The sequence below is a fragment of the Protomyctophum parallelum genome, assembly GCF_964188405.1.
Source record: "Protomyctophum parallelum genome assembly, chromosome: 20".
Classification (NCBI taxonomy): Eukaryota; Metazoa; Chordata; class Actinopteri; order Myctophiformes; family Myctophidae; genus Protomyctophum; species Protomyctophum parallelum.
This window is the reverse complement of record NC_139718.1, coordinates 43,963,388-43,975,622: the sequence shown is the minus strand read 5'-3', so window position 1 is coordinate 43,975,622 and position 12,235 is coordinate 43,963,388. Positions and strand designations below refer to the sequence as shown.

General features: G+C 47.7%; 1 protein-coding gene across 1 annotated transcript in view; it reads right to left on the bottom strand.

Annotated features, from left to right (window-relative positions):
* Positions 1-806: 806 nt before the first annotated feature.
* LOC310877803 (dynein axonemal heavy chain 1-like) overlaps positions 807-12,235 on the bottom strand; it is a gene marked incomplete at both ends in the record, with an annotated part of 103,024 nt that continues 91,595 nt past the window's right edge. The window contains 10 exons of the mRNA XM_083791752.1: positions 807-928; positions 1,703-1,937; positions 4,223-4,429; positions 4,785-4,929; positions 5,807-5,937; positions 6,925-7,095; positions 9,061-9,237; positions 9,347-9,526; positions 10,378-10,548; positions 11,827-11,958. Of these exons, the coding sequence (XP_083647878.1) occupies positions 807-928; positions 1,703-1,937; positions 4,223-4,429; positions 4,785-4,929; positions 5,807-5,937; positions 6,925-7,095; positions 9,061-9,237; positions 9,347-9,526; positions 10,378-10,548; positions 11,827-11,958 (1,671 nt within the window). The remainder of the gene's footprint in view (positions 929-1,702; positions 1,938-4,222; positions 4,430-4,784; positions 4,930-5,806; positions 5,938-6,924; positions 7,096-9,060; positions 9,238-9,346; positions 9,527-10,377; positions 10,549-11,826; positions 11,959-12,235) is intronic.

Here is a 12,235-nt window from a genome sequence, read left to right as displayed (position 1 = left end):
TACTGAAAAATAATTAGCCCCTGTTCAAGGTGAAGCAATGACCATTGTACATTGTCTTGCTTAGTTATCACACGCTTACTTATTTTGTGATTAAAGTTATTAATATTTATTATAAATTATTGATATAAAAAGATTTAATTTCTGTGTGGAGTTTGCATGTTCTCCCCGTGTCCCCTAGGGTAGGTACCCTCACAAAAAACATGCAGTAATCCTGGTCACTAAACTGCCTCCCCCTGGCCAGCCGGGGCGCCTGATGGAGGGGAAAGGAACTGATTGGAATAACGTGTTCCTTCCACGCGCTACGTCCAACCAGGGAAACTCCCCCCTGTCAGGTGTAAAGGAGCAACTTGGACACTCAGGCATGAAGGAAGCATGAGTTCAAGTCCGTTGCTCTCCGCTTGTCCCCCATATATGGGGACTAGGTTGGTGGAGGGTGTGTAGAGCCCAGGATCACATTAGATGATTGACACAGGGGTGAAAAATGGGTTACAAAATCGTGGGATAAAAAATATATAAAAATAATAATAATAATTTTAAATCAAGGTTCAAGTGTGTACTTAAGTCCTGTTTCAGACCACATGGTGCTTCTGGTTGGCTGCTGCTTTGTGTCACTCACCGCACAGCGGCAACGGAACAGTTCAACGTCTCTCACCTCTGTGTTGGCTCCGCCTCCTGCCGCAGCGGCTTTGTGTTGGCACAGGCACAGCGTTGAACCCCACCCCGTTCTCAGCACGTGGAAGCAGAATACCACCGCTGGTGTGAAGGTGTGTGTGTGTGTGTGTGTGTGTGTGTGTGTGTGTGTGTGATCAGTTGTCCAGTGCACAGAAGAGGGCCACTCCCCGTTTGATCCAGTGTCCCGGAGGGAGATCGGTAGGCAGTTCCACAGCCATCACATAGTTGGTGGAATGACCGGTGGTAGACAGCGTCCCTGTTGAAGACAGAATTAGAAACAGCAGTGATGATGTCCCTTTCACCATGTGACGGTTCCCTGGATATCTCACCCAAACACGGCGAAATAACACGGTTTGGCAATGGCAATTACGTACATAAACCACTAGAAAATCCCTAAGTCTGTACATATTACACTGACATTTTCACCACCAGACCACCGTCTCGAGCGAACTTGAGCCACAAGAGCCACCACCGAGCGAGCTAAAGTTCCATTGAGCCGACTCAGCCCCGTCCGAGTTGTAACCCAATAGCACAGAATAGTAAATGATGTCAACCTGGCGTGCGCCTGGGCGTCCACGCCCTATAAAAGCCTGTTTCCCCATCTCTATTAATTTGACCACCACAGAACAGGTCTACTATTAAACTGTAACTGAACGAGTGGTAATAGAACATAATACAACACAAGAGCAAGCACTAAAACCCTCAGCCACACTTGCAAAACCAGAAAATCACACCCGTGTGAACTGAGTGGTGCAATTCCCCCCCCCCCACACCTCTCTCTCTCTCTCTCTCTCTCTCTCTCTCTAGCATGCACTATCCCTCTCTGTTTCTGGCGCCCCCTACTGGTACTAATAAGTCATATACTCTAGTCTACACAGACGTGTGTGCACGCATGCGCACACCACTGGTGCTCATGACCACGGCTACATAGGTACGCACGGACATTGCTGTTCCTTGGACTGGTTGCACCACTCAAAAACAAAACAAAAACGGGCCAGTTGTGTGTTCCGTTTACTGTGTGAGCACTGACCAGCGCGTGTGAGGGTTTTGTAGACAGGGCAGACGTAGGCGCCAGTGGTGGGAGGCTGGCGCAGGGGCTTTGGAATCATCCAGATGACAGACATCTCAGCGTGGAGCTCTTTGGGCCGGGCCTCGGCCAGCCGACCCGTCGCCGCGTCCCAGCGAGCCCCTTCCAGGAACAGCCCGTGGATGTAGCAGCCCACGTTGGGCCGCTCTGTCATCTCGCCTGGCGTCTTCGCCATCACCTGACGGGGGGAGAGAGAGAGAGAACCAGAGGAAGAAACCACTTTGAATCTGCCGTGCCCATTTTTTGGGGGGAAAAAAAAGTAAAACAATGCCCAGGCATGCTGGCTGGCGCAGCGGTCCGGGTGCACCTAGCCTGACGTTTGCAGGTTCGAGTCCCGATCCCGACGGTTTTTGCTGCGTGTCAGTCAACATCTCTCTCTCTCTCCCCCCATTTCCTGTCAACCTACTGTCCTATCAATAAAGACATAAAAAACGTTTTTAATAATAAAAAATCACACCCGTGTGTCTCCCCCTGCCCCCTCACCCTCTCTCTCTCTCTCTCTCTCTCTCTCTCTCTCTCTCTCTCCCATTAGCAGGCAACAGTGCAGCACTTTTACCCCTACTGGTACTCATAGTCACATAGTCACACACATTAACACGGACATTGCTGTTCCTTGGAGTGGTTGCACCACTCAAAAATAAATAAATTGTGATAATAAGAGCTATAAGCTTGTTTGTGAGTTTGTGACCGATATGGCTCCCCCATATCTTACAAGTATGATTGAACCCTACAAACCCTCCCGCGCACTCAGATCAGCCAACGCAGGGAAACTGGAAGTACCCTCACTAAAAACGCCGGGACAACGCTCCACACGTCCCAAACTCTTCTCCCTTCTGGCTCCAAAACTGTGGAATGCACTTCCCATTGCAGTCAGAACTGCAGCATCACTCCCAATCTTCCGCCGTAGCCTGAAAACCCACCTTTTCAGACTCCATCATGGCCCATAGCACTTACCCTAACCCCTTAGATAGCATTTCTGTTGGCTTAGATAGCATTTGACACAGACTTATAGCATGTTATGTAGACAGCACTATAATTGTATTGTATATAGTCATAGCACGCCATGTGTATAGCATAGTAGTAAATATGTATAGTTTATATGTATAGTGTATGTATAGTTTCATTATATAGATATTCCACTGTTACTTTCTTAGCTTACGCATGTTTCATGATATTGATAAATGCTTTTATGTGATGTATTCCCATGCTTTTGTTCTTGCTTAAATGTAAGTCGCTCTGGATTAAGAGCGTCTGCTAAATGCCTAAATTGTAAATTGTAAATTGTATGTCGTTAAAGTCTTTTACAAACAATAAAAATGTCAACATGTTAGCATAACAAAACGTTCATGAGCATAAATATCAGTCTTTAAACCCAGAGCGGGCCACTAAACACCACCGCCGCCCCCATCCCGGGGAGCCCCCATCCGGGGGCGCCGCAGAGTCACAGTGATATCCCCTAGGGGCGGCGGTGGCTCAGGGGTAGAGTGCCTGGATGGTAACCGTAAGGTTGCCAGTTCGAACCCGGGCTCCCCCAGAGTTACTGTCGAAGTGTCCTTGAGCAAGACACTGAACCCCTAATTGCTCCCGATGTGCTAGTTGGTGCCTTGCATGGTTTCCGCTGCCATCGGTGTATGAATGTGTGTGTGAATGGGTGAATGTAATGCACAATCTCTGTAAAGCGCCTTGGATAAAGGCGCTATATAAATGCACCATTTACCATTTATCCCTGTGGCATAGTGGTTAAAATGTTGGCTTTCCACGCGGGATTCCCGGGTGTTACACATGGCTGACCTGGAAGTGGAAGCCGATGGTGTAGACGGACACTGTCCAAGCCCCCAGAACGGTTGGCCAACGTAGAAGTACGTAGAGGTATCACAAGAGCAGCGCGAGGAGCCAACCAATCATATCAACGCTAGAGAGGTACTATAGCCTACCGGAAGACTTTGTCGGTCTTCCATTGAGCAACTTCCATTGAAATGAGGGGCTGTCGCTCCCGGTCCGCTCTCTAGTATTATAATATCAGTGGTTCCCAAACTTTTTCACGTCAAGGACCCCCAAATTGGCACTAATTAGCCCACGGACCCCCATTTGAAGAGATATGCCATAGAACCCCATAAGAGAAGATTTTTACGGCTCTAGCAGTGATTCTCAACCCGTTAAATTTCAAGTTTGACATGCATTAGTCTACGGGCCGCCATTTAATGGCATTTATATCTCTGAGACCAGAGATATAAATGCCATGCCAATGTATATTGTAAAATCAATGTCTGAGAGTGTATACAAAAATGGAACCAAATGGACCGTAACGGGTCCTTTTGGTTCCATTTATACACTTTGAGTTACAGACCCATACGGGTCCATTTGGTTCCAAACTATCATTTAGCTGGGGACTCCCTAAAGGACCCCTGGGGGTCCCCGGACCCCACTTGAACCACTGTTATATAACTCTATCATGACACCGACCTGGAATTGGAAGCCGATGGTGTGGATGGAGACGGCGGCGCTGCGGGCGTAGTTCTGCAGGGTTCCGGTGAGGAAGGCCTGCGGGAAGAAGAAGCCGCTGATCCAGAAGGCGGCGGGGACGCCTCCGGAGACCCACGCCCGCAGGAAGCCCACCCTCCGGAGCAGGTCACACACCCAGGAGGACAGAGGCTTCAGAGACGGATAGGCCTGCAGGAGGGGAGGGCACGCACACGCACGCACGCACGCACGCACGCACGCACGCACACACACACACACACACACACACAAACAAACACAAACACACACACACACACACACACGTCAGGCGTGTGTGTCAGGTGCGTAGCCGACCATTTAAAACAAAGGCGGTTTGCATGCTATGGTTTGCTATACTAAACAGAAATTTGCATGCACAAGGGCTGCCAAAGTAGGCTATCTTTTGTTGTTTTTCTTGTTTATTCGCCCCCTCTCTTCGAAGTTAGACTGGGCCAGCTCTGGTGTGTGTGTGTGTGTGTGTGTGTGTGTGTGTGTGTGTGTGTGTGTGTGCGCGTCCATATCTTGCCTTGCTCTTCCACACATCAGGCACAGCGTTAATGAACAGACTGCTGGTCATCAGCTCCAGTTCTGATGACATCACCACCAAACCCCTCAGAGCCTTGATGATGTCACCGAGACTCTGAGAGATGACCCCCAGCAACCTGTTGTACCTGGAAGACCAGACAGACAGACAGACAGACAGACAGACAGACAGACAGACAGACAGACAGACAGACAGACAGACAGACAGACAGACAGACAGACAGACAGACAGACAGACAGACAGACAGACAGCTTGTAAATGTTCAACATTGGAATGTTTGAATTCTTTCTTTTTAACCCATTAACACAATATGTGCCAAGCCACGAACATGGATGTGCGCATGGAATGTGTTAAGATCTGAGGCTGATTCAAAAAAAATATTCTAGATCAGTTTTCTGAAAAACACATGTAGCTATAATCAGTGGTGGCTCAAACCTTTTCATGTCAAAGACCCCCGAAATATTTTGTTCCAGGGGACCAGAAGCAAAGATGAGTAAAAAAAAAATATATATATAGACCTGAGGCAGATTCTAAAAATGCCTTCTAACACCTAACCTAAGGTTTCTGGAAACCGTCACATTCTTATTCAAAAAATCACACCCGTGTGAAGTGAGGGGCGCTAATATATTAAAGTCTTAACTCATTTTGCTATGATTAGATACATGATGTAATGGTGATGTAAAACAAACATTACATTCTCTTTATTGTTAAATGGTATTTAATGTTTGTGTTAGGGACAAGATGACATACATTTTCCCTTCATTGTCAATGGTGTTTTTAAAACAAACATTGAACTGAAAACAAACATTAAACCTGTAGGGCTAGCGCTCCTCAAACATAAAATAAAATAATTATGTTGCTACGTATAGCAACAACTGATGAGACACAGAGTTAGCATCCGGATTGAAATGTATAACAACAACGTATAGGCTGTTGCAACAGGTATAAATGGGTTAAAACAATCATCTAGTAATAACAAGTGTACAATAAGTTTGGTGTTATACCTGATGACCTCCTGGATCAGTACCGTGTTCATGGACTCTTGGTAGAGGACAGGGTATTTAACCACCACCTCCTGGACATCGAAAGGCCCGGGGATCTGCTCAACGATGCCTTCCACTATCTCCTCCACCATCTACAACATGACATTGAGACCAACCAGGGGGGCAGTCAGACAGATATTCTGTGAAGCCACTAAGGAAATCGGGACTTCCTGAATGTTCATAATTATAATGGCCTGTTGTGGTGCTGTCATTGGGCCCAAAAAAACCCATATCTCCATAGAGCTCCATGTATTTGGGCCCAACTTCACCTAGACTGTATTACATTAATAAACATGGTCATGAATACTTTCTGCTTCCAGTCACTAGTTTAAAGTCTCATTTCATAATATTCTCTTTGGTCCCATTTATTAAAAAGATTACCACCTGGACTGGAGTCATCACCCTGTGAACTCTCAGAAGCCCTCCATATGACACCATATACTGTACTGTACATCCCCATATCCTCTTAGACATACACAACTTCCCTACTTTACTGATCCCAAAATAATATTTGGGAAAAGTTGGACGCAGGTCATTCCACTACAAAGCTCCATCTGGCTGGAACAATCTTCCTCTATCTCTCGGATCTGTTACCTCTCTTGGCCACTTCAGGACTTCCTTGTATTCACCATCTCCAAACAACCTGTTCATGTTATTAACACTGCTCGTACTACTGTTCATTTCTGACTTTTATACGAGTCATTGTGCTGTGTGTGTTCTCCATTTCTTTGTCTAAATGAGTTGAGGGCTGGGGGTGTGGGTGGGAGAGGATGAGCAAGATAAGTATATATGTACATGTACATGTGTGTATTGTGTATAATGTACTGTGTATTTGTATTGGAATTTGTATGTAATGTTTTATCTGCTCCATTTCATCTGCTCCATTCAACCGCTTATCCGTAGTCGGGTTGCGGGGTGTGTATACGACCCCCTCTAAAATGAGATGCTGCATCTCAAGGGGCCATCCCATCCTCTCATTAAATTCTGACCAAATTCTGACCTCAAGCATGTACTCAAGTACTAGTACTTGAGTAAATGTGATGAGTTATACTTTCCACCAGTGTACAACAGGCACACACCTCCTCCCTGGTCCTGCCCCCGCTGGACGCGGCTCGGGGCTGGAGTCGAACCAGAGAGGCCAGCAGGGCGAACGTCTCGTTCTGGGCGAAGCTGATGTCCGCGTTGTCGTGGAGACCAAAGATTTCAGGTGTGTCGTTGATGGGCAGGCCGCGGGTGTACTCCAGGTAGCCCTATGGGGTGACAGGACAGTTACCATGGCAGCAGGCCATGATGTCACGCACATTCAGGTCACACGGAATATAGTCTAAAAGAGGGATCTAATTTCCACTACGAAAGGTAACCCAGAACCTATTACACAAGCTGAAACCTTCCAGAACCAGTGAAATTCAGTGATACGTTATTTTTGTTTTAAGTTTCCAAAACACCATACAGAGCGCCATAAGTAAAGTAAAAATTGCCTTTCTACAAGCTTCTACAACACATCACAATGCAACAATTATTTATATAATAAATAGGGGCTTCTAAATCTGCACCGGGCATAAATTACGGCAGAACTGTATATATCCTAAAGCCTGGAATTCCTAAAGTAACGTAAGTAATTTATGCTTAAATGGTTAAACCTAATCTTATTCCTAACCTTAACCTCAGCGGGGGTGGCACGGCTCAGGGGTAGAGTGACCGGATAGAAACCGCAAGGTTCCCAGTTCGAATCCGGGCTCCCCCAGAGTTAGTGTCCAAGTGTCCTTGAGCAAGACTCTGAACCCCCATTGCTCCCGATGAGCAGGTTGGTGCCTTGCATGGTTTCCTCCGGCATCGGTGTGTGAATGGGTGTATGTATGTACAATCTATGTAAAGCGCCTTGGATAAAGGCGCAATATAAATGCACCATTTACCTTTGATCCAAAACAGTGCCAAAACCTAACCCTATTCCTAAACGTAACCCCGGTGAAACTATGCCTAACCATGAAATTATTTCTAACCTTATTATCAGTAAAACAACTTGTCAACTGGTATTAGAACTGTATGCACAGTGTTCATGGTTATAGCCCACATCAACTGGTATTCCTAATCCTAACCTTCCTTCTGTATTAATTGATAGACTACCTGCAGTAGAAGGCACTACAGTAAGTGCAAGGGTATAGGACAACACATATCAGCGGTGCATGCTTCTAGGAAAGCTTTCACTGAAGCTTAATGTTCAGAGAGGATAAGGAGAGCACTACGTAAGCAGCTCAGACCCACAGATGAAAAATATGAGACAGGAGACAAAGTCTATTACAAACGCGCTGACAGTACAGAGTGGGACCATTGGTGGTTATTGGTCAGGCTGGGGCTGTTGTATTTGTAAGACATGGTGGTATCCTTGTTTTCAATTGGACTTTTCTTCTTTGACCTTGGTTTATGGGATGGCTGAATGTATTTATTTCTATTTTAAAGAAAGAAGAGGGAGATTGTTAACTTGTGTTGCCCTCTATTGTACACTACGACAGTTCTATACAGTTTCCTTTACAGGCAACACACACGAGGACATTGTACGCATGTGCAGTGGGCGCAGGTATTCAGACGTGAATTGTGGAGGGAACAGTGTTTACATGTTCAGCATGTTCAGCGTTCGGTGTACGGTGAATAAATTGAGTCAAAACTAAATGAACGTTGTGTTTATTAAGTCCTAATCAACACCCGTTACCCTGGCTATACGTCTCACCTTCACATCCAGACCAGGGTCTATCTGGCCATACGTCTCACCTTCACATCCAGGCCAGGGTCTATCTGGCCATACGTCTCACCTTCACATCCAGACCAGGGTCTATCTGGCCATACGTCTCACCTTCACATCCAGACCAGGGTCTATCTGGCCATACGTCTCACCTTCACATCCAGGCCAGGGTCTATCTGGCCATACGTCTCACCTTCACATCCAGACCAGGGTCTATCTGGCCATACGTCTCACCTTCACATCCAGGCCAGGTCTATCTGGCCATACGTCTCGCCTTCACATCCAGGCCAGGTCTATCTGGCCATACGTCTCACCTTCACATCCAGGCCAGGGTCTATCTGGCCATACGTCTCACCTTCACATCCAGGCCAGGGTCTATCTGGCCATACGTCTCACCTTCACATCCAGACCAGGGTCTATCTGGCCATACGTCTCACCTTCACATCCAGACCAGGGTCTATCTGGCCATACGTCTCACCTTCACATCCAGGCCAGGGTCTATCTGGCGGTACACTCCAGACGGGGAGTAGACGTGGTGGGCGTGGAGCACCGAGGGACAGTAGAAGTCCTCCAGGATGTTGAGGAGACAGCGTCTGTCCCAGTCGTCAGTGACACGGCCGCCGTAGTTAATCTCTCCCGCAGTGTATTTTAACACCTGTACACACACACGCACGCGGACACACACACACACACACGTTTTAAGGTTGCCTACGCCTGCTCTAAAGCATTCGTCTCCAAGAGTCTTTGTCTCTCTCTCTCCCAACCTTGTAGGGGACGTCCTGGTACTCGTCCAGGAACATTTTCAGCTGGCTGATGCAGATGCGCAGGTCTCCATCGGTGAACTCGTACGGGATGTTGAAGCCCAGAGGGCCAAACTTCCTGCGTTCAATAGCATTCCCATGGAACAGGCACAGAGAGAGCAGCAGGGACCTGAACTGTGCTGCCTGGGAGGGGAGAGGAGAGGAGAGGAGAGGAGAGGAGAGGAGAGGAGAGGAGAGGAGAGGAGAGGAGAGGAGAGGAGAGGAGAGGAGAGGAGAGGAGAGGAGAGGAGAGGAGAGGAGAGGAGAGGAGAGGAGAGGAGAGGAGAGGAGAGGAGAGGAGAGGAGAGGAGAGGAGAGGAGAGGAGAGGAGAGGAGAGGAGAGGAGAGGAGAGGAGAGGAGAGGAGAGGAGAGGAGACAGTATCATACGTTATGATCGACAGTGATTACAGGAAATCGATGATTTAAACCCGGGGACCGTATTTTGGGCATGTGAAAATATACGTGTACATTGTGAGGATACCAGACCTACAATTTACAAACGTACATTTTAGTTTAGGAGACAGAGAGGCAGGCAGGTGCAGTACTTAGTTTAGACCAGTCATTGGTTAGACTAGTCTGACATCAACAACCTATCGCTAACCCTAACCTAAACATAACCGCAAGCACGGGAGCAGCGCAGTCCGACCATTGTTTCTTGCATGTCGGTCTGTAATCTTAACGTATCCGCAGGCAGGCAGGCAGGCAGGCAGGACGGACGGGCGGGCGGGCGGGCGGGCGGGCGGGCGGGCGGGCGGACGGACGGACGGACGGACGGACGGACGGACGGACGGACGGACGGACGGACGGACGGACGGACGGACGGACGGACGGACGGACGGACGGACGGACGGACGGACGGACGGACAGACAGACAGACAGACAGACAGACAGACAGACAGACAGACAGACAGACAGACAGACAGACAGACAGACAGACAGACAGACAGACAGACAGACAGACAGACAGACAGACAGACAGACAGACAGGGCCCACCTTGGTGCAGGACGTGATGAAGTCGTCGTTGAGACTCAGGTAGGTCCTCAGCAGGTTGGCCTTGATGCCTCGGGGAGGCTCGATGGTCATCTTGGAGCCGTTCTGCAGGATGGATGCCGGGAACCTGTTGCTAGGCAGACTGGTGAGCCACAGCCGGAAGTCTCTGTGCACCTGACGAAGAAGGACCGGGTAGGGAGAGCACAGGAGATGATGGTGACGCCGTTAAGTAACCATTATCTCTAATGTTGTATGAAGTGCATTTCTGTGTGTTCATGTGTGTGTGTGTGTGTGTGTGTGTGTGTGTGTGTGTGCGCGTGCGTGCATGCGTGCGTGCATGCGTGCGTGCGTGCGTGCGTGCGTGCGTGCGTGCGTGCGTGCGTGCGTGCGTGCGTGCGTGCGTGCGTGCGTGCGTGTGTGTGTGTGTGTGCGTGTGTGTGTGTGTGTGTGTGTGTGTTCTATACCAGTGGTTACCAAAGTGTGGCCCGGGAACCAAATGGATCCATTTGGTTCCATTTGTACACTCTCAGAGTTAAATTAACATTGATTTTACAATATAAATCAGGGTCTCAGAGATAGAAATGCCATTAAATGGGGGTCCGTAGACTAATGCATGTCAAACTGGGGGTCCTTGAAATGGGTAACAAGACAACTCACCCCGTTTCTGTTTTCCTCACCGAATTTTGAGGGGTGGGAGAAGCTGGACAACAGACAGCTGGACTTTGAATTTCTCTAACTATAAACCTTCATGACAGCAGACAGCCTAAGTACAAATATAATTTATGAAAAGCTACTACAGTGAAGTTTGTCCACAGACGTTGTTGTAGGATATGTGGGGATTATCTGACGAGGTACCATTTGAGTGGGCAAAACCTTAATTAATACTAAATTGTTTATAGGGTCAATATAAGTAAAATAATATAGCCTTTCCACATGAGTATCTTTTTATATTTTTCCAAAAAGAATACAAACAGTCAATAGCATATTACAAAGTTATCCCCCTCATGGTGAAAATTCCGGGAGGAAAAACGGGCAAGCACCGGGGTGAGTTGTCCAGTATTCCTTGAAATGTAACGGGTCTATGGCATATCTCTTCAAATGGGTCCGCGAGCTAATAAGTGCCAATTTGGGGGTCCTTGACGTGAAAAAGTTTTGCAACCACTGTTCTATACCTTATCCACGCTGAGCAAGACCTATGCTGTAGATGCTATCATATTTTGGGGGCGGAAGTAGCAGGATTTTGACGGTAGTACCGCTCAAGGACATTACTAATATGTTTACCTCTCCTTGAATGTGTTGTGATTGCATGGTCCAAACAAATATCGTATCCCGGGGGAAATACATCTGACGGATGTTTCGGCACCCGACAATCCCGCCGATAGCGTTTTTGCCTTAGGTTGTGACCAGGCTTTTGTCTTCGCAGATGAGCTAAGCCTGGGACCGAGGCTATACCTTATCTGGGTCAATGTTCTCGATGAGGCTCTCCAGAGCGGGCATCCAGCTGGGCGCCAGGTGGCAGTTCTGGAAGAATACCCACTTCCCTTCATCCATGGCACTGTGCATCATGGCCTCTGCATAGGGCCCCTGAGTCACACACACACACACACACACACACACACACACACACACACACACACACACACGTACACGCACACAAACACACACGACACATCAGCCAATAATCCCATTGGATTATTTTACACCCTAATACTGTTGCCAGTCCGTCTCCCAATCATAGTTCCACTTTGATTCTTCATAGGGAGGTAAAACAGCACTGGTGGATTTATTTTTCCTTTTCTTTATTTTTAAAGTATCAATACTGCCATGTAGAAATACTCCGTCCAGTAATCACTATGTACTA